The following is a 27,782-nucleotide window of genomic DNA, read 5'->3' on the forward strand; positions in this document are numbered from 1 at the left end:
GGTGAATGGATGGTAGAACGGAATGAGAACCAAAAAAAGAATTGATGGAAGGAATGATGGATGATGGACGCATGAATAAACAAACAGATAATAAAACAAGTGGATGAATGGACGAAGGAAGTGACTAAACGAAGGATGGAAAAAAACGAGGAAAGCTTTACGGTCTTTTATTCCTTTTTCGTCCATCCATCCCTTTGTCTGTCTATACACCACTCTATCTATATGTTTCTACAAAATGATTAATGGATTCATAGATGGTTAGATGGGCAGACAAAGAGAGATGGTTGAATGGATGGAAATACGGACAAAATGATGATGGATGGAAAGATAGATGGACAGACAAATGGTTGAATGGATAGATGGATGGATGGTTGGTAAGAGAAAAAAATGGATGAATAGATGGATCGATGGATAGAGTGGGAGAAAAACGATTGGTTGGATGGATGGAAATCAGAGCAAAATGATGACGGATTGATAGATAGATAGACAGACAGACAAATGGTTGAATGGATGGATGGATAGATGGTTGCATGATTATATGGAAGTACAGACAAAATGATGATGAATGGATGACAGACAGAGATAGATGGATGGACAGAGATAAAGAGACAAAAGGATGGATGGATGGATGGATGGATGGATGGATGGATGGATGGATGGAAATAAAGGGGCAAAAAAATTGTGGGGTGGATGGATGGACAGACAGACAGAGATAGAGAGAAAGATGGATGGATGGATGGATGGATGGATGGATGGAGAGAAAGATGGATGGATGGATAGAGAGGGAGAAAGATGGATGGACAGTTGGAGTGAAAAATGGATGGATGGACAGAGAGAAAGATTTATGGAAATATGGATAGAAGGATAGATGGATGGATGGAAGGATGGATGGAGAGATGGATGGATGGATGGATGGATGGATGGATGGATGGATGGATGGATGGATGGATGGATGGATGGATGGATGATAGAGAAAGATGGACGGATGGAAATATGGATGGATTGATGATAGAGAGAAAGATGGACGGATGGAAATATGGATGGATTGATGATAGAGAGAAAGATGGACGGATGGAAATATGGATGGATGGATGATAGAGAGAAAGATGGATGGATGGAAATATTGATGGATGGATGGATGGATGGATGGATGGATAGAGAGAGACAGACAGACTGATGGATAGATGGACAAATAAACTGTATGATGGGTTGATGGACAGACAATGAAAAGTCAGTGAATGAACAGACGAAGGCTAAATAAAGACGAAAGACTAAACGTAGGCAAAGTCAATAACACTGAAGAATAAAGATGAATAAGATGGTTCCTGCTACTGCTAGGAAGATGGACAAAGATGGTTGGATGATGGATGGATGGATGGATGGATGGATGGATGATGGAATACTGATGGAAAGACAAAAGGTTCGACAGACAAAAAAATGAATGAATGAATAGACTGACAGACATCAGCCATGAATCAACAAAGAAATGACAGTCAGATGAACAGACTGACCTTTGCTGTGTCTTGCCCCGTGTCTTTGTAGTTTTGCCCCAGCAGTGAAAGGAAGTGTTCTCCCTGTGGGTGACAGTGAAGTCGACTGAGCCCATCAGCCCAGGATACAGAGTTACTCAGAGAGTCCTGAGCGTATCTCAGCCCAATCACATCCATGAGAGATGACAACAGAGCCACTTGAAGGTCATCCAGCTGACCACTCAACACCAGCAGGACAAACGGACAGGCCTGTCCTGGAGAAACACAGCACAAAACACACTTTTTATTACTTCTTGTTAATGGGGCTGGTTTTATTTGTTTATCTGTAGCATTTAAACCTGATCAGATGTTTGTTGAGTGGCCAAAATTAATAATAAAAAAACTAGCCACACATATAATAAAACGACAAACACATGAACAACAGATTAAAAAGACAGAACAAATCTTTTAATGAAGGAATTAATCCTTTAAAGATCTCCGCTCCAAATATACACATGCACACACACATACCGCAGGTAATGCCTCTAAGTTAATGCTTTAAAACTCATCACACAAATGACGACCGCTGAGATAACAGCATGGTGCCATTAAGACTGCCTCACTATGTTGGCTGTGTATGTGTGTGTGTGTTTGTGTGTGTGTGTGTATACTTTGTATACTAAGAACAGCTTGAAAAATTACTCTGAGCTAACTGAACATGTGGTGGTAATCACAGCCAATCAGAAAATAGGGTCAAATGTTACATACATGTCTTGAGGAGCAGAATTTTGGACAGTTGTTTAAAGCTATTATTGCTAATATATCTTGTCAAAAAGATTTATAGATCATAAATCATATCAAAAAGTGAATAATGAATAATTTTCAGCAAATCCCACTGGTCAATATGGTTAGTAAGCCTGTTTTTTGTTTATTTTTCATTATTGAATAACTATGAGTTCATTCATTCATTTTCTACTGCTTTTTCGGGGCCGGGTCGCGGAGCAGCAGTCTTAGGAGAGAACCCCAGACTTCCCTATGCCCAGACACTTCCTCCAGCTCCTCCGGGGGCATCCTGAGGCGTTCCCTGGCCAGCCGAGAGACATAGTCCCTCCAGCGTGTCCTAGGTCTTCCCCGAGGCCTCCTCCCGGTGGGCCATGCCTGGAACACCTCCCTAGGTAGGCGTCCAGGAGGAATCCGAAACAGATGCCCGAGTCAACTCAGCTGACTTCTCTAGATGTGGAGGAGCAGCGGCTCTACTCAGAGCTCCTCCCGGGTGTCAGAGCTCCTCACCGTATCCATAACGGTGTGCCCTGCCACCCTCCCAAGGAAACTCATTTTAGCCGCTTATATCCGAGATCTTTTCTTTTCGGTCATGATCCAAAGCTCATGACCATAGGTGAGAGTAGGAACTTAGATTGACCGGTAAATCGAGAGCTTTGCCTTTCGGCTCAGCTCCTTCTTTAACAGACCGCACCAATCCGCCTGTTAATCTCACGCTCCATCCTTCCCTCACTCGTGAACAAAACCCCAAGATACTTGAACTCCTCCACCTGGGGTAAGAACTTTCCTCCAACCTGGAGATGACAAACCACCTTTTTCCAGTGGAGCACCATGGCCTCGGACTTGGAGATGCTGATTCTCATCCCAGCCACGTCACACTCGGCAGCTAACCACCCCAGTGCATGCTGAAGGTCCATGTTTGATGAAGCCAACAGAAGACCATCGTCTGCGAATAACAGATGAAATCCTGTGGTCCCCGAACCAGACTCCCTCCAGCCCAAGGCTGTGCTTTGAAAGTCTGTCCATAAAAATTATGAACAGAATTGGTGACAAAGAGTAGCCTTGCCGGAGTCCAACATGCACTGGAAACAAGTTTGACTTATTGCCGGCAAAGCGAACCAAACTCCTACTCTGTTCATACAGGGACAAGACGGCTCTCTCTACAGAATGCCACGAGGGACACGGTCGAATGCCTTCAAGTCCACAAAACACATGTGGACTGGTTGAGTGTTTTTTTATTAATTATAAAATTGACTTAAATTATTAGCCCTCCTACGAAATTTTAATTATAGTAGTCCCTTGCTATAACGCGGTTCACCTGTCACGTCCTGCAATTTGACTTGCTTTTTTTTTTTACATCACAGTGTTCTGCGTCCAGATTGACTGTAGACCATTGCCAATCAATCTCCTCCATGTCTTGTACAGTACAGAATATGCTCAGCTTGCCAAATTAACCTAACAGTGTGAGCAATGTGAGGATGCAAAAAGGGCTGTAACTGTCTGCAGCAAGACTATCGTAAAGGGGGTCGCACAACAGATGCGCCATGCCACGATACACCATGCAGCGCCATGCATTTTAGAATTGTAAACATAGGTTTATATCAGGATACGCATACGGTGCCACAAATCAGCGGCTGTCTGCGGTGTCCAGCTATGACTCAGGACACTGTTCATATTTCTGCCGCGCCACAGAGTGCCATCTAAATAAATTCATTTTAAATAACGTGCAAATATGCGCGTCTGATGTGTGTAACTTCCAACTGTCATGTGCGCAGCGCATCATGTGTGCTTTAGTTTTGTAGATCAGAGACTGCAGGAAAAAGAACATTACGCTGGGTGTCAACATTATCCGCACAAAAGCTAAAAAGCTTTATAAACCTTTTGCTGACAGCGAAAACCTCAACAGGTTTTGATCTTTGGTGTCATTCTATTATACTGGACTTAATTTTCTACAAAAGTTTGAACTTTGAGGGTGTTTAAACAAGAGAGAAAAGTGTGAAAATGTTAATGCCTGGCTGAGAAAAGTGTGTAGTGAGGGGTTTTACAGCCTTAAAACATCTATAATAATTGGAAAAAAATAAAGCCGACTACTTCGCAGATTTCGCCGATTTGATTTATTAATTTTGAACAAAAAAAATCATACATAAAACCATTCTTTAAACAAAAATACATTTCAACATGGTTGAAATGGAGCAGGATGAAGCACAGGCTTATTATTTCCCAACCCCGTTATCACACACATCATTCGTTTATGACTTCAACTTATTTCTTCTTTTACTTATCTCTCCTTTTTGCATGTGACATTTGAGCTTTACATGAGACCTATTTTATCCTTTTGGCATCTTTGACATATTATATGTTTGATTCCATGTGTACATTTACTTTATTATTTTTCCATCACCTCTATTCATCATTAAATTGCTTTAATAATATACATTTATACAACTTTTTAAACTGATTAATATCCTGACGTTGTTTGAGAATCTGTTCCAGACTGTAACATAATTTCACACCACATACAGACACATACACAAAAATTTTTAAGTTGTCCTTGTTATTAACCTCCAAAGATATTGTTCTTCTCTCAGATTATATCCCCCTTGTCTTTCTTCAAGAAACATTTGTATGCATTTCGGAAGTAATTTATTCCTAGCTTTAAACATAACTTGTGCTGTTTTAAATTTAACCAAATCTTTGAACTTAAGTATCTTCAATTTAAAAAATAAAGGATTTGTATGCTGCAAATACCCCACATTTTCTGTCAGCCTAATTACTTTTTTCTGCATTGTACATAAGGATCGTAAATTAGATTTATATGTATTCCCCCAAATTTTCAACACAATAACTCGTATATGTCAACATAAGCATGTTATATAATACATACATTGATTTATTGCTTTAAAGACTATTGCTAAAGTTTTTACAAGTGGTGGGCCATTATCGGCGTTAACGTGAGACTCTTATCGCACTATAAAAAAAAAAAACGCCGTTCAACTATTCTTAAAGTTTGGTTGGGAGCTGGGTCTATTCTACACAAGCTTTGATGACTTTCACCTTGGTATTTTAGCGCAATGTATACCTGACCCGTGAGCCGTCTGACAAAAAAGTGCCCTTCTGAATCAAATCAGCAGGATGCCCTTCTGGATCTTTCACTTACTTTGAAGACACTACTGACTACGCTAACATGGACATCAGTAATCTAGTTATTCGCCTTAATAGACAATGATATAATTAAGGTGTTTATATGAAGTGCTTTCATGTAAGAACTTCAGGTAATTTTGGGTCACTTTAACTGCAGTACGGCAGTTTCACTTTAACTCATGACCATTTCATTCATGCCCCCGTGACAAACTCGGGTATTAGACGCTGAGTGTTATGGAATTTAATAACGCAAGCCAAATGGAAAGAAAAAACTTCCACATTTCACGATGTGTGTGTGTGTGCGATCCTTTACTGACAGCCGTGTGTGGATCTTGTCGGAAAATATAGCAAAAAGTCCTCCATGACTGTAATAGTTTGATCGCAGTGTTTACTTCAGTAATGCCACTAATATATGCATACTCCACACGTCTTAATTCCATTTCTGTTTAGTTCAGTTATGACTTTAGTCGGATTAAGGTAATCACAAATCGCTGTTTTATGTAGGCCTACAGTTCAAAATTCATGTTTAACTGAATATACAGTCAGTAAACACAAGTACATCTTATTTAACATAATTTATTTTCATCAACAATTATCATAGTAGAACAGTTTCTCAAGCAGTTTGTGAGCCATTTTGGAAACAGGAGATGAGCCTCTGGTCTAATGCGCCACCTGGCTTGATAAACCCATTCTCAAAGACTTACTTTTAGTCATTATTTGGGTAGCAAACATATTCTGAATGCCTTCGGCAGAATTCTAATGAGCCATTTTAATGTAGATTAATACGAAGATTACAGTGAGATTAATCTAAATTAAACAAAGGAATTTATGCCCACCAATAGTTTTTACTAATTGTGATTTCCCATTATTTATTTGCAGTTTCCATCTAATTTTATGATCCAATACATCACCAAGAAACTTAATTGCATATACTCTTTTTGCGCTATGCATATACGCTTATACTCCTACTGCGAGTTATTTTTAGAGGATAAATCCCACGAATAATGAGGGACCACTGTATATTAAAAATATTTCCCAAATGTGTTTTAATAGAGATAATATTTGTTTTCCAATACATTTCAATAGCTTTAATCACTATTTTCTCATTCTTTTGTTTTTGCTATGATGACAGTACAGAACATTTTACTAGTAATTTTATTTGTAAAGATACTAGAATTCAGATTTAAGTGCAAAAGTAAAGGCTTAACTAGGTTAATTAGACAAGTTAGGATAATTAGGCAAGTCACTGGACAACAGTGGTTTGTTCTGTAGACAATAGAAAAAAATATTGCTTAAGGGGGGATAATAATATTGACCACAACACTAATTTTTAAACCTTTAAAAACTGGTTTTATTTCATCCAAAACTAAATCCAGAAGCAAAAGTCCTTGCTCTGTGAAACATCACTTGGGAATATTTGAAAAAGAATACAAATTTCACAGGAGGTCGAACTATGTAATGTTGAAATTTGGAGCATTAATCTGAAAATATATTATTAATACAATAAAATATACACTGATGTGTCATTGTAGGTATATATATATATATATATATATATATATATATATATATATATATATATATATATATATATATATATATATATATATATATATATATATATATATATATATTTTTTTTTTTTAATAGTATGGATCTTTCATACATTACATTTTACATTTAAAATGTAAATAAGAGGAGGCTGGACACTTGAGATTATTTTTTATTGGAGGAGAGTGTTTTGTATGTCTATGTTTTATGTCTTTATGTCAATTTGATGTTGTCACTATGCAAGTTTCTGTGTGGCACTGTTATGAAATGAGGACTCTTGACCAAATCAAAATCCACCAAACCAAATCTACCTTTGTGTATAAATAAAGTAACCTAACCTAACCCATTTATTTGTATTTCATAGTACAAACAAATGTAATCAAATTTAGCAGCAAATTTGGGTGATTTGTAAAATAGAATATATCAAAAATAAAAAAATCACAAAAACGATATCTCTCTAGTAGAGGCCTCACCTGAAGTGTGTGAATTGTATAGCAAAGACAGCTCTTTCCGAAGCAGCCTGGCTTGAGCATCTGACACCATGAGGAAGAGGAGGGAAGGAGCGGGTTCCTCTGTGCTGGATAACAGACTGCCGTCACGGGCCAGTCCACCATCCCACACACCGTACATGTGAAGCTGAGAGCATGAAATGCTAATGGCTACTTCACCTTCTTCATCCGCATCTAGAAATACAACAAACAAGAAAGATTTTGACTTTGATCATGATGTATAATATTATTGCAGTTCATCGGTAAGGGTCGTTCACAATACAAACCAGATGTACATTCATAGTTAACAAAATGTTATTAATGTTTCAGAGGCATCGGACTGCTTTTTTAGTAACTTTGGGCTTTTTTTAAGAGCAAAAAAATAAACTAATCATAATGCTTTGACAATACGCTCTATTTAATTTATGTTTAAAGTCTTTGAACTGAATTTTAGACTTCACATGCTAACCGCTAAAGCTAAACAGATAGCTATTTAGTCACTTTTAGCAGATAAAACTGATAGACTACAGTTTGTACAACTAATTTGATGTGAACTAAAGCCCCAATACATAGTTTTTTCTTGTCAGCTATCCTTTTTACTTCACAAATATGTCGAATATGTCAAACTACATATGTAAATTAAGTTTCCAAAAGCATCCTATTTATACATGTGCATTACACAAACACATTTGTTACAACATTAATAGATAAAAGTCATAAACCCATCACAATGGTTTGATAATATGCACTCATTAAAAAAAAAACTTTGGTCTGAATGGAACTTTAGACTTTACATGCTAACTGCTACTGCTAAGCAATAGCTAAAGAGCTACTTAGACACATTTTTATGTAGCACTCATTTTCCACAACATAACATCCCACCATATTTTCTTGTTAAATAAAGCTCTTTATCTAAGAAAATAGATCCAAAGTTGGGTTTCAAAAAGTAAATAAGATTAAATGTTTAGGTGAACATTAGCATACTGCATTTGTAAACACTGACAGTTAGAGGCCAGAAACTCATCACAAAGGTTTCATTATATGCTCAGACATTGAATTGCTAACGCTAACAATTTGTCAAATATCCTCTTTACCTCAGAAATGTCAAACAAAATAATTTTCCAACAGCAAATGACATGGACTACCTTTTAGGCACACACTAGCATATTTACATCAATGCTAACAGCTAAAACCTACAAACTAATACAAAGGCTTTATAAAATGCTCTCTTTTTTTAAATTACTATTAATTTTTTGGCCGTGAATAGGACCTTAGACTATTAACTGCTAATGCTGTTGAGCCAAACGGCTACTCAGTCATTATTTTAGCAAGTTACAATTACTATAACCTGGTAAGTACCATCCATTGATTTCAACTATGTCCCAATACACTGTTTATTTCTAGTGAAAATCCTCTTTATCTCAGAAATGTCACACAGCACAAATGGGTTTCCAACAGCAACTGATGTGGACTAAACTTCCGGTGAGAACTAGCCTATTAAGACCAATGCTAACAGCTAAAAGCCACAAGCCAACTCAAAGGCTTGATAAAATGCTCTAAACTATGAAATCTTTGGTGTAAACAGAACCTTAGATACTGCATATGTTAACTGCTAATTCTAACCAACAGCCAAACAGCTACAATGCTTGGTCATTATTTTTTAAATAAACTATTAAATGTAACAACGTTGTAAATACCATCCATTTATCTCAACTTAATGTCCCACTACCTCGATTTTTATTGTCAAAATTAAATGGGAAAAAAGGTAAATGGGTTTTTAACTGATGTGGACTAAACTAAGTTAGCTCTAGTCTATTTTACACTTCTTACATTTAATTTCTTTTTTGAATTACTATGAAGTCTTTGTTGGGAATAGAAACTTCTATGAACTTTGAAACCAAATAGCTACTTAGTCACTATTTTAACAAGCTATTATTACTACAACCTGGTAAGTACTATTCATTTATTTAAACTTTATATCCCAATGCATCATTTAGTTCCAGTCAAAATCCTCTTTACCTCAGAAATGTCACACTGTACTGTGTAGGTTAATAACAGCAAATAATATGGAACACCCTTTAGGTGAGCACTAGCCTATTTAGACCAATGCTAACAGCTAAAAGCCACAAACCAATTCTAACCAAATTTGATTTTCTCTGTCAAAATTAAATGGGAATAAAAAAAAGGTTTCTAACTGATGTGGACTAAACTTTAAGTGGCCCCTAGTCTGTTTTACACCAATGCTAACAACTAAAAAGCCACAAGCCCTATCATAAAATAGACTTATACATTCCTCCTTTTAAATTAAGTCCTTGGAATGAACAGAACTCCACATGCTAACTGCTAATGCTAACCAATACCCAAATAGCTACAAACTATCTATCTATTTTAACAAACAATCTGCCCCGAACCACCTATTAGTGCAACCTAATGTTTAAATGCTAAATTTTAATGACAACTATCCCTATTACCTCACAAATATGTCACACTGCTCAAGTATAAAGCATTTCCAACAGCAACTTGAACAACTTTTAAGGTCACACTAGCATATTTACACTCACACTAGCAGCTAAAAGCCACAATCCTGTGACAGGGGCTTGATGAAAGGCTCTCTTTGGCTTTTAAAAAAGGAAGGCCTTGTTCGAATGGTTTGCTTTATTGTCTTTCAATTGTCTAGCCTACGCACAAAGACCCTAGAAAGCTAAGAATAGAGAGGTGCTTGTCTGAAACCCTCATAAGCATCTTATATACACACACAGGTGCTCTATTGAACACATTCAGTAAGTCACGCAAACAAGTTCTCTGCTCTTCCTTCGTCTCATACACATAAATAGAGCCTTAATCTGAGCCGTCTTAACGGTGAAACCGAGAGACAGAGGGTCACAGACAGTTGAGGAGAGCTCTCACCTGGGACAAAACAGGGTGAAGGGTCAAAATATTCTACAGGCTGCCGGACGTCCCATCCAGTGAGCTAATCGGGTGTGATTACACTTCTTCACCACACAGGGAAGCACCTCAGCAGATCATGGCTTTCAATGGAGTCTTTGCATGTTATGATTAGAAATGCTTAATGGGAGTCCAAATTTTAAATTAGTTCTACTCTAAATTGGTTTTCTCCATGCTAACAGGTTTGTGTTGCATGTTATAATATGAAACACTTGTTTTAATGAGTCTAGATTCCAACGCGCTCAGCATGAGCACCAGACTGGATAAATTAATCCTTTAATGGTCACACACAGGCATGCACGCACACACATACATACACGCTAAGGGTAATTCCTGTATGTTAATACCATAACATCCAGTAACTTGTTGACAAACCTCACAAAGAGAAGACAACCAAATTGCCCACTGCATTATAAAACCAATCATGGATTATTTCCCCCCCAAAAAACATATGTTCACAGAAGGTGCACATTGCATAGACAGTAAATCATGTTCCAAAGCCTCTTACAAATGTGTAAATGTAAACTTTGTAAATTGGAAATAGGACAAATATGTGCATAAATAACTGTTTAAAAAGTCCACACATTAAATGAAATTGCATTTTGATTGATAAAATAATAATAATAATAATATTTATGATCACTATAGCCTTAAACATGTTAGTGGTCTTACAAACATGATGTTTAAAAGCTAAATACTTCAATATAAATATATGATTAAATGATAGTAAAATATTAAAATATGAATAATTATTTATTAATATTACATTAACTTTATTTTTTTGTATTGTATAGTAATTCAATATTTTTGAAATATATTTTGCTACACAAACTTTAATAAATTCTTAAAGTCATTGTATACTAATATATATTATATAATTAAAAAGTCTATTATATCATATATTATAATATATGATACAATTATATATTATACATTTATTAGTAGTAGTAGTAGTGATAGTAGTAGTAGAATTATTATCCTTATTTAGTATTGCTTTAAACATTTTACAAATATAAATTGTTACATATTAAAACATAAATCACTAAATAAAGTCTTTCAATATTTATTTTATTAGTATAATTCATTTGAATATATAATATATTCAAATTAAATGCATGATTATTATTAAACATAAAAGTATCAATATATATATTTTTAAAAATTTTATATACCAACAGTTATTTTTCTTATAAAAATCTATATAGATAGATAGATAGATAGATAGATAGATAGATAGATAGATAGATAGATAGATAGATAGATAGATAGATAGATAGATAGATAGATAGATAGATAGATAGATAGATAGATAGGATAGATAATAATATAAAAAGCACAAAATAATGTTGTGTATATTGTAAATGAATATTAAACTATATTAAATTGTAATATTCACAATAATAATCTTGTATAATCAGATCTAAATATAATAGTTATTAAATAAATAATAAATAATTTTGTATTATTAAACAAGTATAATTATTTAATATAATATTCTAGAGCTGCATGATATTGGAAAAATCTGATATTGCGATATTTTATTTTTCTGCAATAAATATTGTGATATGAATACCGTTTATTCAAAAGATAGTTTGAATAGCACTGTTTGATAATTTTCTGGGGAGTCTAAAGCCTGATTTACACTTCTGCGTTGAGTGATCAGCATGACCCATGGCGCATGCCTTGCAGGTTGCAATTTATACGTGCATTTATACTTCTGCGTGCTGTTTCTGTTGCTCTGCAATAACAGTTCCGAAACGCTAGCTGGCAGTGTCGAGTTTCTTCGCTGGTGTTTTGTTTTTCTGACCGCTACCTTAAGTAGCTAAAACTCATTCATTCAGAGGCGGGAATTGGCAGATGTGCAACAACTTTATTCATAAGGTAAACACAAAACAAAAGTTTCCATCTGGACTCAACACGTGTAAACACTCATTCCAACTGGCTCACAACTCTCATCCCCGCACACACTCGTCACCGCTACAAAGCCAACCGATCACAGAGCTTGCACTATGCGTCAATGCGATGTGTAGTTATATTTTTTCATAGGTACGCATCAGCGATGGCCACGGCGAGAGGTATGCGACTGCACCGGACCATACATGCGCGCTTGACGCAGAAGTATAAATCAGCCTTAACAGTATTCAAGTACAGAAATTGAATAGCCACAATAGAAAAAAATGCTTTTCTTACATTGTTTGGTCTTGTTACTAGTCCAAATATCAAAAAATTGTTAGAGCAAGTTAAAATATTGTTTTGTTTTGACCGTCAGAATCTGCCAGTGGGTGAAAGTAAACGTTTTTGCATTGAAAACTTGGGAGATATTTGGATAAGACAAAAATTCTAAGTAGAATTTTTTTTTGCATAAATTATATAAATTCCATACAAGTACAGTGATTAAATACAACTGTAGCTCATGCTCAACTATAATTCAGACTCAAGATTGCATATCTTTGCGATGTGACTATTGCGGATGCGCACATTGCGATATCAATGATGAAACGATATATTGTGCAGCACTAGAATATTCTGTTAAAAAGATTTAATACTTTCAAAATATATTACTAATAACTTTAAGATATACAATGACTACATTATTTACATTGATATAAATGTTTCATTTATTTAAAATATATATTTTAAAGCTTAACCTCACTCAAAGCAAAACCTTAGATGACACAACAATTAATCTAATGGTCCACTTTAATGATCAGATGTCCTTCATTATCTTTCCTGATTTCTCAGTCTCCAAAATGTGTTTAATGAAAAGATAAAAAAGCACATTATAACTTTATAACTTGTAAATACCTTTCAGTGGTACCGAGATGCCTTCATCTGTGATCTATAAAAGACAGAGAGGGAAAAACATTGCATTAAGAGAAAAGTCAAACAGGGATGAATAACAAAGAGCTGGCGGCCTCTTAAACTGCAGACTACAAAGACTGAAAATATAAAAGATTCATTCTGCTGTTTTTCTGCCACAGATGGAGCAGCACAACAGAACAGTCACATAAAACACTGGTCGATAAACCTGAACCCGAATAGAAGATGTTCCTTTACTCGTTCCGATAAAGATAACAAACGCTTGACACTTTCTCTCTGTTCCAAACCTGGGCTTCCTCTCTGCTTACACTGGCAGAACTTACAGAGAAACAAACCAAACCAAACTCATAACAGACTGATTTTTCACACTCTAGAGAGACAGCGAATATGTAGAATATATGACATGTTTAATATGTATAGCTTATTATATAATGCAGATGTGTAACAAAGTATTCATTTTCTTTATTAACAGTTGTGCCGTTCATATGTGTCAGTATTGAAATATTATATTTACGGCTTGATTTGTTTGTGTTGCTAAAATTATTGTAAACAATATTAATAAATTCAGTACATGATTTAAAGTATATATTTCATATACACATTCAGTAAATGACGTTGTAAGTAAATCATTAATTAGAATTTGTATGGAATTTAAAATGTAAAAAAAATTACTACTACTGAACGAGCGAACAAGCGAACGAACGACCGACCGAACAAATGAGCGAATGAGCAAGCGAATGAACGAACGAACGAACGACTGAGCGAGCGAACGATTAATGAATACATTAATGAACGATTATTTTGTTTATTTATTTAATTTTTTGCCCTCATAGTTCACTGATAAGTATTGTGCAAAAATATGCTCACATGTAATGTACTTACAAAAGTATGCAACCGCACGAAGGACTTGACCTGGAAAATTTTGATTGATTATAGGTTCCTAATGCCGATTTTGATTATTTTTCGATTAATCGGCAAGTCCTACATTATATATACATATTTTGCAAATTAATATTTTATAAGGATGTGACATCCATTATCTTCATTTAATATAATAACTTTTGCTGTAATAATTATTATATATAAATTAGGGCTGGGCGATAAAAACGATATCGATATTTATTGACAGAACACCATAGTCAATACCGATAAAAAAAATAGTTTGGTATGAAGTTTCGGTATGAAGGTTATAGTTTTATTAAAATATGGCTGCTGAGTTCCTTGGAAGGATTGGCAATAAGCTTAGGGTGTAAGTTTGTTATTTCCAATCGAGGGAAAATAGGAAGCGGCACGCACATTGTATGGAAGTGACGCACAAGTGACGCGCTCGCATTTTCCAGGTCACTTACATCTAGTTAAAAACATCTCAACTTTCTAGAATGCTGTGCCCGCACTGTGATTCATGCAAGTAGAACTAACTAATCTGCAGACTAATTACCTCAGACAAACATAGTGCATCCAAACACTGCAGTGCTTTTAACTTTTGTCAATAGGTAAAACTTGTATCGAAACTGCATCTATGGTTTATTTGTTTGTCATCCTTTGAAAAACCAACGATTGATGGTCGCCTAGTTGTGAAAGACGCAAGAGGACCGCAATCGTGTTGAAAATGGTGAAGGAATCCACAAGCTCGCGCTTTTCACTTGCGAGTTTTGGGTTTCGTCATCGCCACCTCAGATCAGAATAACTCACGTGAAAATGAGTGCCGTGGCTAAGTAAGGATGTCGCCACAGTGGCTTTTTGGTTTCTTTTCTTGTGCATCCCAGCCACTAGCTCCCCATCTAAAAACATTTTTAGCATATGGGGTAATATAGTCATTCAACTTCACAATTTGTAATGTTGCAATATGTGTTTGAATAATGATGGTTGGTTCCTTAACTTAAAATCTCAGATTTGATTATCATAATTTGTTTTGGATAAAAAGTTTGAGGTTTACTGTATCATTGTTTTTGACACCTTACATACGTTGATGTTTGCTTTGATTGTTCAGCGTTTACAGTTTACCATTGCACGCACTTTGTAACATTTTATTATCAAGTTTAAAGTCCTTTAAACACATGTTTATTTTATTATAAGGCATAAGAGATTAGATTTTTTTTTTTTTGACAATTAAAATCTTAGTAATGTTGGTAATTTAAAATAAAGTATTCTAAAAATAAAAAATTCTAATATTCCTAAATGGATTGTTAAAAAATATTCAATAATTATTGATACTGAATGATATGAAACATTATATCTTGATAATTTTAAGCCCTAATATAAATTTCTTAATCTAAAAATCCCTTCACTCGTTTTAAAAAACCTTTTTTTTTCATAAAACTTATCCAAGAAAAAAAGTTTCCATAAATTTTTCCCATAAAAAATCTATAAAGATTCTAAATGTAATACATAAAATATTTTAATCAATGAATCTAATGTCTCTCTGTGTTCATATATTACCCATACATTTTAACACTGGCTGTGTATTTCTATATATTTTGCCTAAAGCCTTTACAGCTCACTTGATTTCGAAATCCTTTATTTGTGAGGCATCACGATGTTTAAATAATCAGCTAATAATGTTTTGTAACAGATGCTAACCTGCTGAGCACATCCACACGATACGCACACGTCTCTCCAGACTACAAACAGCCCACACTCATTAAACACATCCTAAAGCACAACTATCACTAAATGCCTTGTAAAAGAAGAGTTGGTAATAACAGTGTGGTGTGTTTTGAAGCAGTACTAGACAAACAGTGATGTGCTGCACTGCTCTGTCAGGCTGCTTTAGCTTACAGCCGCTGGTGTAATGCTAATAAACAAGGACTTTTGTAGCGTTTCAGGTTTAAACCTGTGGAATTTTCTGGCAAGGAACGTTTTCGGGTCTCTTAATGGCATCTGCAGCCCTGTGTCGGCGAGCTGTTGTTTTGTGGTTTGTAGCAGGAACGGCCAATTAAAATACTAGAATAACAGATGTCCTTCATTAAACAAACAACAAGCAAAAATCGAACTGCGTGATTGGCCGAACTGAAGACATGTGTTGGAATCAGATCTGGAGGATCAAACTGAGAGGCCTGATGCAATATGAGGAAATCAGTAAAAAGGTGTTAAAGGTTGAAACTTTGGTCACACTTTAGGTTCTGTTAGATACTTGTAGCATTTATTAAATCATAGTTCAACATTTACTAATGCATATCTAAAATTGATACTATACGGGGGCTGTTGAATGCTTGATTCTTATTAGCTAATGAATTATCTAAGCAAGTAGTAGTTTCAGACAGGTTTTGACAGCATTATAGTTTCATATCACTACGCTGAATGATTTTGGTTCTCTCATCTTAAAAATCATACCAAAACTAAAAACACAGCTTGGGATGAGATATGCAGGAAACTAGTCTCACAATGAAGCAGTTTAAGGTCAAAAACCTGATAAGTGTCTTAAAATAAAGCATCTGAACTTTATTTTTAGGTGTGGCAACTGTGGTTTAAGGGCAATGATTCAAACCTGTCCACTGAATTGGTAGAAAATTATGCACACCTGAGGTGTCCACTAATAGTAATTCAATGACCCTGTATAGCTATTAAACTATAACCTAATACTTATTTTTCATTTTCTGAGAGATGAACATTAATTTAACATTAATTTTTGAAGTGCTTTACAAATGTGGCCAATGACATATTTATAAATACATACTTCATAATAACATATCAGATGCTATTTGCTAGAGTATAGTATAGTATAGTATAGTATAGTATAGTATAGTATAGTATAGTATAGTATAGTATAGTATAGTATAGTATAGTGTGGTATAGTATAGTATGGTATAGATCATTTCAATATCGTGATGTCATTGGTCAAGGAACATTTCCTGCTTGTTGTCAAACTAATGCATCACGTCGATTAATAAGCGTCTATTCAATCATAACGTAGCATTATAACAGCGATCATAACATTATTTATCAATATATAGATCTATTTGGTTTCTTAAAAACTAGGAAAAATAAAAATGTAAAACAGAAAGTACGTTAGGACCATTGTTATTGTTTACATCCCTCAAAATGGTCTATAGCAGTGGTTCTCAAACTCTGGTACATGTACCACTTCCTTCTAGTGGTACGTGGAGAAATACTGAATAATGAAAGAAAAGGAAAAAAAAACACACTTTTAACCCTTTGACGTGTACGATTACACTGATGTGATCAGCACCGGCTGTTCCGTACGATCATATTGGGGTGCGTAGAATGTTAACCTTAGTTCATTGTGTCATCACATGCTAAAAATGGACTCACTTTGGCACAGAGCCAGAGAAAGAGGCGCGTGGCACTTGCGTAACAGATACATGCTAGAGAATCGCTTTTGCAGACTGGTGCTGTTGTGTGCATTTCAGTTGCTGCAAACTCAGGAATCTCCCCATGCTGCATCATTGGAAAAAATAATTATCACAAATGTGTTAAGGCCCAATCCCAATTCTACCCCATAGCCCTTCCCCTTAGGGGTGTCCCAATTCTCTTTAGCTTGAAGGGCTAAGGGAAAGGGGTAGAAAGACCTTCAAACGGATTTTTCAGCACCACACTCGAAACCAAGGGTTAAGAAAATTTCCCAGAATACACCAGCCATGCATCCAGAAGAAGGAAGATGCACAAATTAGTATTTTTTGTCATTATTACGAATTTTTACAACAAACAAGCACATGTTTTAACACATTCATAACCGCATTCATGTTTTACCGTCATGCTTTAAAAAAAAAAAAAAACGCTATTTTGCTGTCTAAAATCCCTAATAATAACTCCTGTACAGCAGTCCCACAACATTCTGACACTCGAATACCCTGTCTGAAAAATCTGATGGCTGGGAATGAGCTTTTTACATGGTCTGCTAGTGTTAATGTTATTTTTTGTGTGTTTACACAGATAAATATAGCCACAGTGTAAAAGCACAGTGAAGTTACGATCTTATTGCCACTGCTATAGACTATTTTAAGGGATGTAAACAATAACAATGGTGCTAACGTACTTTCTGTTATACATTTATTGATAACATGATATATGCAGTGACTTCAGGGATTTCCTGAAGATAAATAATCAAAAAACAAAGCAACTGGAATAACTACATCAATCTCATATGAAGCAAGAGATCGCGATGACATATGATGATGACGTGTGCAGGTGCTGTAGTGCTGTCCCATTTCTTAGGGGTAAATTTTGAAGCCCTTCCCCGTCACACTCCGTTTCAAGAGCCAAGGGGAAGGGCAAGGGGTACAAAAATAGAATTGGGATTGGGCCTAAATGTGTGTTCTCGGTATATAAAGTTATTCATTCAGTAAAGCAGCATGGCTTTTGATTTATTTGTTACCTCAGATTTAGGCTAGTTTATCTGGATGTGATTCAAATGTCGCAGGACTCAGAACATAGACTCAAGCAACTTTGCCTTGCTCAAAACTTGGAGCTAAAATATAGCCTAATTAAAGTTAGACCCAATCCCAATTCTATTTTTGTACCCCTACCCCTTCTCCTTGGCCCTTGAAACGGAGTGTGAAGGGGAAGGGCTTCAAAACAAAAACAAACAAAACTGAAAAAAACAACAGGTTGTCAAATCTAGTGTTTTTCGAATATGAATGCTATTCAGGGGGTTAGAGATATGGAGTAATTTTAAGAAAGTGTCTAGCGCAAATATGCAAAAACTGGTGCAAGTGTTGGTTAAAGTGACAGGGAGATGAAAGAGTGCGTTTTCTACAGGTGGTTTGTCAAGCCCACTAACCTGTGTGAAGCACACTTTATAAACGGACAATGTTGTTGTATTTAAAATATGGAGTGATTGTAAGAAAGTGACATGTCTGGTGCAAATGTGCAAAAACTGGTGCAAGTGTTGGGTAAAGCATCAGAGAGATGAAAGAGTGTGTTTTCTACAGGTGGTTTGTGAAGCCCACTTACTATTATCGGGCATAAGTTTCGCTCACCACAATTGTTCCGTTGGCTTGGGCCTGGATTGTGTCGTAATGGAGTCTGCTGAACTCCAGCTCCATGATGGAAGGCACTTCTACTTTGGTCGTTGATCTTTCACCTCCTGCGTTTGTCTTTGGGCTCTTTTGGTTCCCTGTCTGAAGGGTAAAGAAACAGAAACAAATCAGAGATTAAAAAATAACCTCAAGACTTCATAGATTTACTAAAAATGAATAAAACTGCACTCAATTGTGCAGATTTCTATAGTGTGGCTTACAGTCATCTGAACTTGTTGTCATCATTTTCCTCGGACGTAATGAAAATAAACAAAATTGATTTTTTTCAAACACTTAAATGAAAAACACAGCGGCCGTTCCCTCACTTCAGATGTGTTTCTCATTTCTCTTGCATGTCAAAGTGAAAAGTGAAAACACCAAGCGAAACTGACAAACACCTGAGCCGCATTGCTGTAAAATCAGCCTCAAACATCCTGTGATCAAAACATTGTGTTCAAACCTACATGTCTCTCATACTAAAGTGCCATAACAGATTTGTTCATCAGTCATGAAAAAACAACGCAAACTAAAAACGTGTTCAGCTTGGACAAACAACACTACTGATATTGACAACGGAATGGACTTTGAGTCGTCATAGTAAACAAGGGCGAACTCAAAACGCCGCAAACATACTGAACACATGTAGACATCAAAAGACAGATGTAGATGAAGATAAGCTGAAATGAGTTAACATTTGTTTAGCCTGGTTCTGTGGCTGTTTAAAAGCTTCTTTAAGTGAAGAGTTATGAGGCTGATTCTTGAGGACTAACAGTAAAAGCTTTGTCTAAAGATCGAAGGCTCGGTTTTAACTAATTGAGGAGCTTTCATGGTTTAGAATAAGTGTTAATACACACACTACTGATCAAAGGTTTACTGTTGTTAAGATTTTTAAGCAATTAGGTATTACTTTAAATCAGCAAAGATGTGTTTTCTGAGAGAAATACTTTAAGTTCGAGCTTTCTAGCCCTGAAATATAAAATTTCATAAGACATTTCATAAAAAAGATTAATCAAAACAGCAAATGTAACTTATGTAAATAAATTTTGCCATCACAAAATAAATAAATTAACATTAAAAATAAATAAATAAATAAATATAAACAAATAAATCAAATAAAACTAAATAAAATAAATAAATAAATAAATAAATATAAATAAATAAATAAATAAATGTCTTAGTAAATGTTGTTAAATGACAAACAAAACATAAAACCGTAGCCACTGATTTTTTGGTAAATTCAGAAAACACATTATATTAATATGTTAAGAAACTAAAGCTGAAAGTGAAAAGCAAAAATGGAAAATGTCAATGCCATAAACCTTTACTAGTGATTTGCCATTTTATTTTAAATATAAAGATACCTAAAAAATCATGTTATGTCTTTAATTCATATTTAAGCCTGTCAATCAAATAATTGAAGTTTATAACAAGTTAAAGTTTTTGGTTTCTTTTTAAGAAAATAAAAAATTAATGCTCACCATTATAAAAAAAAAATTCATCTGTGTTATAGCTTTATATCAACTCACGGAAAATGTAAATATGTATATTTTTCCACTTATTATTTTGCTGGTGTTTGACTGGTAGATATTTCAACTGTTTTCCCTTTAGTAATAAATGCAACCAAAAACTGGCTTTTGTTTGAAATTCGTCTGGGTTTGATTTATAAATGAATGATTCATAAAATAAACGTCTACTAATCTATCAGAAAACAATAACACATTTAAAGCCATTTTGGCTGCATTGAAAATGGTCCAAGAGGGCGGATCGGACAGGTTTGCGCAAACTGAGTAGACATTTGTTAGCTGTACTTTGAATCAATTCATTCAAATCCTCTGTCAGATAAATGCTATAGTGGGGAAAAAATGATAATGAATGGGAAATGAAACTTTTGAAGATGGAAAAAGACTCTAAAAGTAGCCATAAGAGTTAAATGAATCATTTGTCAAGCCAGCTCTTTTCAATGAATCAGCTGATTTAGTTCGCAAAACTATTCTAAGTAAACTTGCTCTGTTAATGATCCAGACTGGAGCAAATACTATCAGTGAATAATGAAGTTCTTTTCTTTTCTCAGAAAAAGCTATTTATGATATAAAAAAGGGGTATTTAAGACTCAAAGCCATTGAATCTTAATCTCTATTCTTTAAAAAAAAAAAGTAAAAATGAAGTTTGAAATACCTGAGCAGGGGTTTAATGTTAGCAAATATTTAGATGCCGTCCACAATGCTAAGACTAAGAGCAACGTTTACATGAATATGCAAATATAGGTAAAGCATTTTCCTCTCAATAACAAAATGAACTAAAGCAGTAAATATAGCTGCAAGCAGCAATTAAGGGGCCAAGCAGTTCAGAGCCATAATGAGCAAAGCAGTCCAGAGGCAGAATTAGAAAAGCAGTGCAGAGGCAGAATTAGCAAAGCAGTCCAGAGGCAGAATTAGAAAAGCAGTGCAGGGGCAGAATTAGCAAAGCAGTCCAGAGGCAGAATTAGAAAAGCAGTGCAGAGGCAGAATTAGCAAAGCAGTCCAGAGGCAGAATTAGAAAAGCAGTGCAGGGGCAGAATTAGCAAAGCAGTCCAGAGGCAGAATTAGAAAAGCAGTGCAGAGGCAGAATTAGCAAAGCAGTCCAGAGGCAGAATTAGAAAAGCAGTGCAGAGGCAGAATTAGCAAAGCAGTCCAGAGGCCAAAACCAACAAGGTTAGTAAGGAGAATCGGATCAAGTGAAACAATGACTTTTTGAATACATTTGAAGGATGTTTCACTTATAATATCAGAAAAATCATGAAAACAATTAACATATAAATTAATTATTGGATTCTACCTTTCGACCAATCCGTGGCAGAGTTTCAAATCTGATGTGTCGTGGTCAGTGTTAGGTGACAATGAAGAACTTACAGTTTGGTGTCAATATATTTAAGCATTGCAGAGAGACAGCCTCAGATGAAATAAACTAAACTAAAACAGAAACTAAAATGATAGAGGTTAAAAAACAAATGATAGAGGATCAAAAAGTTGCTAGCTGCATTACATCATATTACATCAGAGTCTTAAGGTCACGTTCAGTCTACTGTAATGTTACATGTGCACACACCATTAAAAAGTGGCTTGCTGCAGTTCACTTAACGATCACTGGTGTCGCTAACAACAAGGTTTCTGACTTCTTTGTCATTACATCGGAGTCTTAAGGTCACGTTTAGTCTACTGCAACGTTACGTGTGCACGAGTGTGAACACGTTCAAAAAGTTCCTAGCTGCAGTTCACTTAACGGCCACTGGTGTTGCTAATGGCCCCAGTGTCGCTAACAAGGTTTCTGAATTCTTTGTCATTACATCAGAGTCTTAAGGTTATGTTCAGTCTATTGTAATGTTACATGTGTATGAGTGTGCACAAGTTCAAAAAGTTGCAGTTGCAGTTCACTTAACGGCCGCCAGTGTTGCTAACAACAAGGTTTCTGAATTCATTGTCATTACATCAGAGTCTTAAGGTCACGTTCAATCTACTTTAATGTTACATGTGCATAAGTGTTCACACAATTAAAAAGTGGCTTGCTGCAGTTCACTTAACGATCACTGGTGTCGCTAACAACAAGGTTTCTGACTTCTTTGTCATTACATCTGAGTCTTAAGGTCACGTTTAGTCTATTGTAATGTTACGTGTCCACGAGTGTGAACGCGATCAAAAAGCTCCTAGCTGCAGTTCACGTAATGGCCACTGGTGTCGCTAACAACAAGGTTTCTGAATTCATTGTCATTACATCAGAGTCTTAAGGTCACGTTTAGTCTATTGTAATGTTACGTGTGCACGAGTGTGAACGCGATCAAAAAGTTCCTAGCTGCAGTTCACTTAATGGCCACCAGTGTCGCTAATGGCCCCCGGTGTCACTAACAACAAGGTTTTTAAATTCTTTGTCATTATATCAAGAGTCTTAAGGTCATGTTCAGTCTACTGTAATGTTACATGTGCACAAGTGTTCACACGATTAAAAAGTTGCCAGCTGCAGTTCACTTAACAGCCACCGGTGTCTCTGAAAATAAGGTTTCTGAATCCTAAATGCAGCCCCTTTAAATCTTTATCCCTTTATCTGTTACCTGAGTGTCTCTGATCCCCTCAGAGATCCGCTGCTCTTGCAGACCTCCAGACACGTCATTTACCTCATTGGCTCCTTCATCATCGCTGGACAGGACGACTGTAGGACACAGAGACAGATCATATAGACCAATTAGAAGCAAGAACCAGAAATGCTTGATAAAATTCCTCTGCACAAATTCTCAGATGTTCTTAAAAGTGGGAATCAGCAATTTTATATTAAATTAGGACTGAATGAAATATATTCCAGATTTCTGCACATCTAAATGTTCTAAAAGGAAAACAAAACAAAACAAACATCAGGCCTCCTAGATAAACCTCTGATGCTACATTTTCCAATGAGGTAAACGCGAGTCTTGACAGATGTTTGTTTCAGTAAACAGTTTGTATATGCACTTGAAAAGTTCTCATGATTAACATCGACTTGGGTCAAATGATGGTTTCAACGTTGCGTTCTTACAATGTTTCTAATAAATTCTCATTTGGTGCTTGATAAGTTTTAATTTAGATCTTTTTTCCTCCTCTTCAGCAGACGCTTCTCTTTGGCTGGTTCCCATAATGGGCTTTGGGAGAGAAGCAAGGACATGGGTAATCCTCTCTCTCTCTCCTTTTTTTTCATCCTTCACCTCCTTCCCCTTCCTCTTCCTGTCTACCAATCCATCAGAAAACAATAACAAATTCAATGCTCTCCATCTGTTTTTGCTACATTAAAAAATGGTTTGAATTGGACACATTTGCAAACTAAGAAGACATTTGTTAGCTATTCAAATCAATCTGGTCAGATCCTCTTGTCAGGTCATCACCAGAGGAAAAAATTACCAACTGAACCTTTTAAAGATGGAAAAAGGAAGAAAAACATAATAAAAACTCGTATCTGAAGCTACACGAGAGCTTTGTAGGACTGAAATTCAAATGAATCATTCTTTTGAGCCAGATCTTTTCAATGAATCCATTGCCCGAAAAAACTCCTTGACTTTAGGAGATTTTCCACTTGACTTAAAAACAACAAAGCTACATAATTAATGATTGCAATTCATAATCGGGGGGTGAATTGTTATGTCTATATGAATGTCAACAGTAACGGAGAATAAAGTGTTTACAATGAGCACATCCCAGCTGATGACTAGGAGGCCGATTGTTCATCAGCGTTCCTCTCTTCCAGACAGAGGTGTAATGGGCTTTACTCAGACCTTAAGGTCAGGATTGTAGTAATCTAGATTGTGAGAGTGAATGCTGCTATTCTGCACTCCACACACTTAAAGACATTAATCTTTATAAGGTCATCCTTCAGCCAAGAACAATGGGATTATGTCTCAGGAAAGTCTTATTTTTCACCTGTAGGGTTCATCTGGGTTCAGGTTCATGTTGAATCCGCATTTCTCACTTTGGATTTCACTTATTGCACTGGTTGAGGATTATTATTTTACTTTGTAATGCACATACAGTTGAAGTCAGAATTATTAGACGCCATGTTTGTTTTTTCCCCCAATTTGTTTAATGGAGAGAACACATTTCTAAACATAATAGTTTTAATAACTCATCTCTAATAACTGATTTATTTTATCTTTGCCATGATGACAGTAAATAATATTTTTGACAAGATATTTTTCAAGACACTTCTATACAAGTTACTGTATAACGATAGTTGGTTCTGTAGACTATCGGAAAAAAAATACAGCTTAAAGGGGCTAATAATTTTGACCTGAAAAAAAATTCAAAACGGCTTTTATTCTAGCTGAAATAAAACAAATAAGACTTTCTCTAGAAGAAAAAATATTATCATACATACTGTAAAAATTTCCTTGCTCTGTTAAACATCATTTGGAAAATATTTAAAAAACGAAAAAATTCAAGGGGGGGCTAATAATTCTGACTTCAACTGTATATTGGCATTTTATTAATTTTTTTTTTTTACATAATTCACTTTCATTCTACATTCACACGTTTTTTTTTTTTTTTTACAGTTTGAAAGATTTTATATAGCGGCAGACAGGGTTGGGTGATGTCGACCAATTTGGCATCGTGGCCGTTGTAATGTGAAACATCGCGATGGACGATGGCATCGACGTCGTAGGTGGCGATGAATTAATTATTTATACACTCAGTGCACCACTTAGCGGGCTTCCACACAGGTTTCTGCACCTTGTTTATATACACTATGAACAGCAGCTACGCTAATTATTTTCTTTATTCTCCATTTCCACCTGGGGATACTCTTCCCGAGGCCCTCAGACTATGCAGAGTCACTGATCCGATCCAAGACCAACGATGAGATGATCCCAAGGTTTCCATATCCTGGACCAGGCCGTATCCTGAGCAGCTACTGTGGTGGTCATGGAGGAGTGGAGAACATGAGACTGATTCCTGTGACGCTCCAGAGACAGATGAGTCTTCGCTGAGGCCAGCTTCCAGCCTCCGCCGCTGAGACTGCAGCTCTGCACAAGACGTTTGGCCAGCGGAGAAATTAAAATGGTCGTGCCCAACTGAGCCTGGTTTCTCTCAAGGTTTTTTTTCTTCACTTTCACCATTTAGTGAAGGTTTTTTTCCTCTCCGCTGTCGCCACTGGCTTGCATGGTTCGGGATCTATAGAGCTGCGCATCGTTGGATTTGCTCTTCAGTGTTTGGACTCTCAGTAGTGATTATTAACCACACTGAACTGAGCTAAACTGAACCGAACTTAAACACTACAAACTGAACTACACTGTTCCTATTTACTATGACCTTTTATGTGAAGCTGCTTTGACACAATCGACATTGTATAAGCGCTACACAAATAAAGGTGAATTGAATTGAATTGAATAAATAATTAATTCATAACAAATTCATTATTTGTAGCCTAATATTTTAACTATCTGACGCGCATGGTCTTTGTTTTACCCATAACCAAATCATAAATAAATATAGATAAGTTACACACAAATTACCACCTGTCAATCACTTTTTCCGCAGGACTCTGGCATAAATAAGTGATCGGTGTCATTATAATGGCGTCAACAAACTTGGTTGTTAAAAAAGGTGCACAACCAACAGCAACCAAGCAACAGTATCTGAGGTGTTCACTAAAATTACTAAGTACAAGCGTGAAAGCGAAAGATTGAATCAGTGTACTGATGCTGTGACACATTACCTGATAGATTCAAAAGACCGAAGAGTTGTTAGATAGAGACAAAATAAATTAAATATCACATTTAACAACTATAGTGAGACACGATCCAGCAGTACGTCCTTGATAAACTGTCCAACGTGCACTTCTTTCTGGGGTTTTGTGCTCAAAGCACCCGCTGACTGCCTGGAGCTCAGACGTACGCATATGCTGCAGTGCATGCCTGTGTGTGTAATCACGTGATGTGCGTTTTCAGCAGTATAGTGTGGAAGGAGAGCTTTTCAGAAATGCTAAATGAAACGCCAGTTTGGACATGGATCTTTTCGTTCTAAAATGGCATTTTAAAACTAAGACATATTAGTGTAAACAGGGCCTAAATGTGTATTTTTCATGAGCGGGTTGCTGCAGCGACGAGGGCGGGGCGGAGGATCGCAATGCCGGCTTAGCATTGTGATGTCTACTGGCCATTTGCGATGGCATCATCTATCGACCCAACCCTAGTGACAGACAGTATATCAACAAAATATCGGTTACCGGTACACAGAATTAGCTTTTTTAAAAATCCATTTCAGTTAATTTTGTTGTACTCTTCATTTACATTCACACTCAATTTGGATTTCTAAATCCAGATTCCAATTCATCCACTGCCTGAAGTTTACATTATTAGTGAGGGGGGCAAAATATATTGGTTTTATATTTGTAAATTTCAAAAGGTGTTTTTAAAACAGGTTCACGAGTTAATTCTGTTTGACTTTTTTATGTTCACACTTAATTTGCATTTTTTTAATGCAGACCTCACTTTGTCTACTGGTGGAAGATCACCATCTTACTTCGATATGCACAATATACAGTACAATACTGGTTACGGAAAATAGTTTTTTATACCTCTGGGTTTCACTCTGTTTTTACATTCAGATACAACTTACACTTCTTAAAGGGTACCTATTTTAACCCTTTTTTCAAGATTTCAGATAAGACTTTTGTGTCTCCAGTATGTGTCTGAAAAGTTTCAGCTCAAACATCTAGCAGCTTATTTATTATACCTTTCAGAACATTGGAATTTTCTGCTCTGAACGCAATGTAGCTGTTTTTGTTGCCTGTGCATTTAATGCAAATAAGCTAGTTCTCGTGCCTATTGTTCCAACGTGCCTGTCAGAGTGCACCTCAATCTCCGGCTGCATCAGCTAAACAGAGACAGACATGAAGGAAGCAGATCTCATGTAACGTTTGTGAGATGTACTACAGTAATGTATTTGTTGTGGAGTTATTTCAAGCCTTTTTGCGATGATGAGTCACACACAATGTCATTACAAAGTTCACACACACATACAGCGTGCCCGCTTAACTTTGCACTGTTTTTGCATGGCAAGTGTGACAGGACACAAGTTAATATACACTGCTGTATGGATTTTCGGTAGGTTAATGTA

The 27,782-nt window shown here is 36.0% G+C and overlaps 1 protein-coding gene across 2 annotated transcripts in view; it reads right to left on the reverse strand.

Moving 5' to 3' along the window:
• senp7b (SUMO specific peptidase 7b) overlaps positions 1-27,782 on the reverse strand; it is a 61,264-nt gene that overhangs the window by 19,364 nt on the left and 14,118 nt on the right. For both annotated transcript variants that reach the window (XM_056448137.1, XM_056448136.1), the window contains exons 8-12: positions 23,255-23,352; positions 19,135-19,275; positions 13,181-13,214; positions 7,415-7,624; positions 1,512-1,744 (exon numbers count right to left, since the gene is read on the reverse strand). In XM_056448137.1, coding sequence (XP_056304112.1) covers positions 1,512-1,744; positions 7,415-7,624; positions 13,181-13,214; positions 19,135-19,275; positions 23,255-23,352 — 716 coding nt within the window. The remainder of the gene's footprint in view (positions 1-1,511; positions 1,745-7,414; positions 7,625-13,180; positions 13,215-19,134; positions 19,276-23,254; positions 23,353-27,782) is intronic.

Source organism: Danio aesculapii, chromosome 22 (genome assembly GCF_903798145.1).
Source record: "Danio aesculapii chromosome 22, fDanAes4.1, whole genome shotgun sequence".
Classification (NCBI taxonomy): Eukaryota; Metazoa; Chordata; class Actinopteri; order Cypriniformes; family Danionidae; genus Danio; species Danio aesculapii.